At 43.4% G+C, this 7,271-nt stretch overlaps 1 protein-coding gene across 3 annotated transcripts; it reads left to right on the top strand.

The window, feature by feature from the left end:
* Positions 1-3,166: 3,166 nt before the first annotated feature.
* On the top strand, positions 3,167-7,271 carry LOC123143537 (dnaJ homolog subfamily B member 1). 3 transcript variants are annotated; one of them, XM_044562481.1, is made up of 5 exons: positions 3,167-3,325; positions 3,461-3,636; positions 3,766-3,935; positions 5,400-5,815; positions 6,548-7,271. In XM_044562481.1, the coding sequence occupies exons 3-5, from the start codon at positions 3,777-3,779 to the stop codon at positions 6,984-6,986; spliced, it is 1,014 nt and encodes a 337-aa protein (XP_044418416.1). In that variant the 5' UTR covers positions 3,167-3,325; positions 3,461-3,636; positions 3,766-3,776; the 3' UTR covers positions 6,987-7,271. The 3 variants fall into 3 exon arrangements, with proteins under 3 accessions (XP_044418416.1, XP_044418418.1, XP_044418417.1); XM_044562483.1 differs by having other exon boundaries at positions 3,179-3,325; positions 3,465-3,636; XM_044562482.1 differs by having other exon boundaries at positions 3,188-3,357.

A 7,271-nucleotide genomic window follows, 5' to 3' on the forward strand; every position in this document is an offset into this window, starting at 1 on the left:
AGACAAGGTAATATGGGCTCTTTGTTAGATCAACAATAATGCATATGAGAGCCACTCATCTCATTTTCATCGTGGTCTTCTCCTCTCGACCCCCAAAGAAAAGAAAAAGAATTTCAAAGAAACACACTAAAATGTTTTTGGAGTTTTTGTTTTTCTGAAGGAAGTAAAACAAGAACGAGAAAAAAACTATTTACACGGGAAAGCTCCCAACAAGCAAAAGAAGAACGAGGAATCTTTTTGGGTTTTCATTTAATAGTACTTCTACTAAGTAAGCAAGGAAAGTAAACTAAAAGGAAGCTACAACTAATTTTTTTGGTTTTTCTTAAGATTTTTCAAACACACAGGAAGAAAAGCGAGAGAAAGAAATAAACTAACATGGTTAATACAATGAAAAAGTATGAACACCGATAACTGGAATGAGTGTGTGAACATGAATGTAATGTTGGTGAGAAATACGTACTTCCCCAAGCTTAGGCTTTTGGCCTAAGTTGGTCTAGGGCCACCACTGGCCTGGATGATATCCGAAATCATAGTTGGGGTTGTACTGCGCTGCTGTAGCTACTGCTTGGCGAGCTGCTTCTTGGAGGCGAACGGGCTCCGCTGCTCTCTCATACTCGTTTGCCTCCTCTCTGGTTATAAATATCTTCCATTTACCTGAAAGTTAAAGAAGGCAGGAGCAGGAAGGGTAATATGGACAGCACGTCGTCTATCAAAGATTAGTCGGTACTGGAGGGACTACACGTTCCTCCCAAGAAACTGGTAGCGTACCATAGCATTATAATCTAGAATAACGGGTGGCAACTCAATGTCATTCCCTCTTATGGATACACCAAGATAATTAGCAAAAGGAGTTGTATAAATCCCACAAAATAAATCTCCCTCTTTCGCATTAAGATGTAACCTCCTCGCAATAATAGCCCCCAAGTTATATCGCTTATCACCTAACACCGCACACTTGAGGACACTAAGATCCGGAACGCAAAGGTGGCAATGATCATGTTTACCGTTAATGCACCTACCTATAAAGAGAGCAAAGTAATGTATGGCAGAAAAGTGAATGATCCCTATGGTAGCTTATGTGATATTTCTAGTTTCTCCCACGGTGATGCTAGCAAGGAAATCGTTTTATTCAGATTTCTGAGGCTCACTATGAATGCCCCACTGTGGGATTTTGCAGGCAGTATTAAAATCTTCAAGGTCCATGGTATATGATTCATCATAAAGATCAAATAAAATAGTATGGGTATTGCGCTTAGATGAAAATTCAAACCTCCGCACAAAGAAATCGGTGAGGTAATAGTATTGTTGCCACTTATCTGATACAAAGTCCTCAAGATCAGCATTACGTACATATGCATCAAATTCATCCTTTTCTTCTATGTATGCATATACTATACTAGTTTGCTGCAATATACTATACTTGTTTGTGTGGAATCTGTAGTTCCATAAGAGAAATTGTATACTAGTTTGTATGGATGCATTGTTCTTTGCTGCAATGTGCTCGTCGCTGCAATATGCTATACTTGTTTATATGGATGTTTTGTTCCATAAGAGAAATTGTCTTCCGGTTTTGTATGGATGTATTGTTCGTCGTTGCAATGTGCTCATTGCTGCAATATGCTATACTAGTTTGTATGGATGTATTATTGTTCGATGTATTATTCCATAAGAGAAACCGCCTTCCGGTTTTTACAAATTACCGAAGAAATGTTACGAAAAATGGCATGTTGCTTGTAGAATCTGTAGCCCAAACAAGCGTACAATCCGGTTGTTGTAATGTGCAAATGGTATGTTTCTTGTAGAATGGCCCATCCACCACCATGTGAAATATGCAAGTCAAATTGCGCCCTTTGCTTTGCAACTGGCGATCTTTTCGGCATCTACTTCCAACAGTGCTATGTTCCTTCGACGGTAACAACAAACCTTCTTTATATGACATGATATGTTTCTGTTTTTTTTCTATAACCATTTTTTTTCTTGTTTCTATTTTTTGATATATAGATCATTCCAACGTGAGGTTAAAATTCAATAAGCTGACCAAAGACAGTGTGATCTTCGAGGCCCCTGGGGCCCCTACACTTTGGAGGTCGAAAAAGAACCAACGATGACCCAACCGGGAGGAGATGAATGGGATCGTTTCCTCGCCCACAACCATCTCAATAGGGGGGGATTGATCACCTTCTCCTCAAAAGGACAAAGACACAGGATGACCGTTGTCTACGATGTCGTCTTTGACCAAATAATGCAGTTGAACGACGATGAGACCAACAACCTATTGGACAAACTTCCGATCATACCCCTCATGCCTTGCGTAAGGGCCTATCCTCGCTTATTATGCTCACTGTTTGGTGCCTCTGGAATGATCGAAATGGATGGATCTTCGACAGGTTGACGTCCTCCAGCGCACACTTTGTCTGCATTGTCGAGTATGAGGCTAGGCTTTGAGATAGGGGTGGAAACCAAGGGGCTCAACCTGATTTTGCCCCATATGAAAGGCCTTTAGGGGCCGTTTGGATGGCGCCCAGGCCAGCCACGCCAAATCGCGGGCGAGCCAAAAAGTTGGCGATGAAATTCGCCGCCACGAACCTGCCCTATTGTTGGCATAGAAAACGAACTAGCGATCAAAGTATTGGTGTAGGCTAGAAATTTGGCTGCCAACCAAACAGACACCCACGCTGGTGGTCAACGTCATATTTTGGTAAGACGATCATCGGCTCTCATCCAAACTGCCCCTTAGTCTTAGGGATGAGCATCCCTTTTTTTGTTGTGCTCCTGTGCTTGCAATCACGACAGGCTTGTACATGCAGGGCTACGAGTCGCACATTGTAGTTGTTTCACCCTCTACCTTTCAATAAAATGATACACAATCTTGCGTATTCATGAAAAGAGAACGAGTGAAGATATCGGTCTAATTTAACCGAACCGTCGCCGAGAAATGTCAAGGTTGGGAAGGGGTTGCGACAAAAGTTGGGCAAAAGAAAAAAGGAAAAATCATTTGATGGTATGTTTTACACAGATGTGCAATTTCCCCCTTCCAATCACCCATTGAATAGCCGCCGCACCCATTTCAAAATCAGGCCATACCAAAAAGCCATACGGAGTATCCCACTCCTCCCCTTCCTCAAAAGCCCCGAAAACTAATATAAATAAATCCATATCCTCCCTATAGGTAAAAGATAAAAGGAAAAAATAGCAAGAGGGATAGAAAAAAAAAGGTCAGTTGCAAAAATTATTTCGCGAGATCAGGGCGGCTCCGCCCCCTTGCCGCAGATTCGCGGCGAGAGGGGAAGGCGGAGGTTTCCGAGCCGGCGGAGCCCATTCTCCGGTGAGTTTTCCGGCGGCGTTTCGAAGCCGCAGGTGGCGGTTTTGTTCCTTATCTTCCTCTCCCCCCCTCTGGCTCATCTGTATCTCAGTATCCGTCGCATTTCTGGCGTGTTGATTCGGCGCTGTTTGGTTGTAGGTAGACGCAAGGCACGATCTTGCGGCTGCCCCCCGTCGAATTCTTGCCGGGCTATATCTGAGGATTGAAGGTCGCGCGAGGCTAGGCATTTCCACCGCGTTTCTTGTGCAGATTTCGTCGATTTCTTGGCGCTGCTGCCGAGAATCCGGTGTTGAACAGGTTGCGGTGGACGAAAGGTAGGATCTGGACCACCCAAAGTTTGTCTGAATTTGGTGGGGTTCTTGCGGATTTGGGGGTCTGGAAGCATGGTGATCTAGGGTTAGGGTTTTGATTGCTCATCTGTGGTTTGCTTGTGTTTGTGAAAGGCAAAGAGGCGATGGACTACTACAACATCCTCAAGGTGAACCGGAATGCCTCATTGGAGGACCTCAAGAAGTCGTACCGGCGGCTCGCTAGGACGTGGCACCCCGACAAGAACCCGACTGGTGGCGCCGAGGCTGAGGCCAGGTTCAAGCAGATAACTGAGGCCTACGAGGCAAGTGAATTATGCGCATTTATTTTCCATGCAATGTCGGTTGCGGGGTACGTGTGTTTGATTCGGTGCCGGTTCGAAATAGAATGATAGCTATTCCTGTGGGGAGCTTCTAGTGTTAATGTTACGATTTATCTTTTCTTGTTTTACGCATATAAAAAAGGTTGCTCGGTTAGTGTGTTCAGTTGTATATCATGGTTATGAAGATTGACCATTTAGCTGTGGTACAACATACCACCAGCATCTCCATTTCGAGCTAGTCATGCTAAAGAAGCTTTTTAGCTTAAATTTGTAGTTTTACCTGGATCTCCAAGTTGTGCTAGGTGCCCCATTTGGAAATTAGAATGTTCAATCTACTTGAATTTACAAGCAGCAACATATGGTTCATGTTTTTCTTCTTTGCAGTTTAGTACTTGTTGGGCATGTACTGCTTCTGTGTAGCATTTCGTTGTGCAAAATGAGATTGTTGTTTCATTTATCCTTTCTAGCAGTTTAAAATTGGATGAAAAAAAGTCAATTTGACAATGTGAACCCCTGGTCAGGTTATATTGAGATCTGCAATTTTGTATCCTGTTCCATAAGTAGCTATACTCTTCTCCATCTCAGAAGTCAAAAGTCATGACTGTTAACTAGTAGTTTTACTTAAATTTAACCGTTAACTGGTTAAATCTCTGAAAATACATTTGCAGTATGTTGAAAAATATTTTTGCTTAGGCTACCTGCAACTTCCACATTTAGTATGGTGATGCCCAACTGCCCATATAGTAATACACTATTTTTTTTCTTGAGAAAACACAAAGCTTCCGTATTGGTGCATTGATAGAAAGAGTAAGTTACAACTGTACAAACATAAGACTAGGCCGAAACATCCACACACTCAAGACAAGACTACGACCAACAATTGCTAGACAAATTTACAACGGACACCACCAAACAAACCCCGGCCTAGATGCCATCCACACAAACACACATGACGCAGTCCAGCCACAAGAAGCGAGACTCCCAACTCTGAGAAGGGGGCAAAGTTGGGCCGCTCTGCCAGTCTCCCACCGCCACTGGTGCCGAGGCCTCGGAACCGCCAGACACTACACATGTCCTGAACGTTGCGCCAGCACTTCAGTTTTCATTGTTTAAATGCAATTGCAAACAAAAGCTACTAAACTGGGGCTGCCTTCCTTCTCTGGTAACCATCACTTGCATATGACTTCATTGCCTCACAAGACTTTCAGAGTTGTACTGCACTGCACTTGCTTAGTTTTAGTCTGGCACTCCACAACATACATGGTTGCAGGGCTTGCAGTATGTGATGTACTGTACTTTCTTCTAGGAAAGCATCAGTTATACAATGCACATTCTTCCAGAAAAGCATCAGTTATGTGATTTGTTTCCTCGTGACTTAAATATGTAGTTCAGGAGTTGTTTTACTTATTTGCTCTTCTCTCAGCAATTTTGTCTGAATTTTGCCAGGTACTAAGTGATCCAGAAAAGCGTGCAATTTATGACCAATACGGTGAAGAAGGTTTAAAGGGTATGCCTCCACCTGGTTCGCAAAGCCGGACCGCCACAGCTTCTGGCTCAAGTGGTCCAAGTAATTTCCGTTACAATCCTAGTGATCCAGATGATATCTTTAATGAGTTCATGGCGAGCAACAAGCCATACACCTTTGGTCAAGACCGAAGGCGCTTTCAACCAGCACACCGGACCTCTGCAGTGAATGGTCGAAGTGAAGCTTCTTCCAGTTCACAGAAGGAGCCTGGTACCAGTACAAGCCATCTGGAAAAGCCACCGCCTGTGAAGAAGACATTACTTTGCACTCTTGAAGAGCTGTATAATGGAACAAAAAGGAAGATGAAGATCACTAGGAATGTCGCAAAATCAGATGGGTATGTGTCTACTTTTCTCATATATACATGCATGTTTGGTCGGGCTTCTGTTTAACGTGGGAACATTAAGCTTGAATATGAGCCTCTACTGACATGATGTTTGCAATTAAAGTTTCAAAATGTTGGTCTGTATTCTCTACTGCGTTATCATTGCGTATTGCCAAGTCCATTTTTTGCAAGTTATTTTTATACTGTGGATCATCAAAAGCTTAACCTGAATTCATGTGTGTTATCTGATTGTAATATCGTTGCTCAACATCTTCTTTTGCCTATTTTAGCATGTTTTACCGGGAGTTATGAATATAGAGCACCTTTTCATATTTTACTCTTTCTTGTTGCATTTTTTTCTGAATTTATCAACCCTTACAATTTACAATCCTTTTATATCCAGTTAAATCCCCCGATAAATCCAAAGTGGAATTGTTGGAAGTTAAATAAAGGATTTTGGTAGCAAGGGCATGGCTACTGTTTGCCTGAATTCTGAATGTTGTTTACATTGATAAGCCAGGTGGTTGATAAAGGCACACGTGCTTTGCATAACTGATGTTAAAATCATTTTTGAATATGAGCACAGGTGGCTGATAACCAGTCTGTTACCTTTTATTTATCTACCCTTTTAGTCCAATTGAGTGAAATTCTTCCTCTTAGTTTTGTTGGCTTGAGATGTTCCGTTCAGTATCTTGCGTATCTGATTGTCCCTCTTCATGTCCCTCTTCATGTCATCTTCTGCAGAAAGGTAGAACTTGAGACAGAGATCTTGCAGGTTGAGGTGTTGCCAGGCTGGAAAAAGGGAACAAAGATGACATTTCCCAACAAAGGCGACACGCTACCTGGCTATTTACCGCAGGACCTGACCTTCGTCATCGACATGAAGCCCCATGACACCTACACTCTGGAAGGGAACAACCTCCTGGTAAGCCAAGAGATCCCCCTGGTGGACGCTCTTGCCGGGACGACCATTAACCTCAGGACCCTCGATGGGAGGAGCCTTCCTGTCAGGGTGGAGGAAGTGGTGCGCCCTGGGCAGGAGATTGTGATCGAGAACGAAGGGTGGCCGATCCGGAAGGAACCAGGGAAGAAAGGGAGCTTGAGGATCAGGTTCGACGTGGCCTTCCCGGCGAGGTTATCCTCGTTGCAGCGAGCTGCCATCAGGCGGATCATGGGGAGCTAACCAGGGAAAAGAAGGGCGCGGCAGTGGATCGATTCATACAGAAACAAGAAGAGAAAGAAAAAAAAACTAGCTAGCCTGAGGACAGTTGGGATTGGTTTGGGTTAGTTCATGTTCATCTGTTGTTCATAGATCAGTAGCGGTGCAGCACTAATTCCGTGTGTTTAGCCCTGTTCTTCGCAAGTGACGTTGTTTTTTTGGCGACTTTTGTTGGCCATTAGCAGTTGGATGCTTTTAGTTCTGATCATATCAAACGGATGTTTATCCCCCTTGACTTTTCAACGGTTA

The sequence above is a fragment of the Triticum aestivum genome, chromosome 6D, assembly GCF_018294505.1.
Source record: "Triticum aestivum cultivar Chinese Spring chromosome 6D, IWGSC CS RefSeq v2.1, whole genome shotgun sequence".
NCBI lineage: Eukaryota > Viridiplantae > Streptophyta > Magnoliopsida > Poales > Poaceae > Triticum > Triticum aestivum.

Bases quoted from the DNA above. Each gene is read 5' to 3' on its own strand.
- LOC123143537 (XM_044562481.1), top strand. From the start codon at position 3,777: ATGGACTACTACAACATCCTCAAGGTGAACCGGAATGCCTCATTGGAG. The intron at 3,936-5,399 runs GCAAGTGAATTA...GAATTTTGCCAG, and splicing joins AGATAACTGAGGCCTACGAG to GTACTAAGTGATCCAGAAAA. The intron at 5,816-6,547 runs GTATGTGTCTAC...CATCTTCTGCAG, and splicing joins AATGTCGCAAAATCAGATGG to AAAGGTAGAACTTGAGACAG.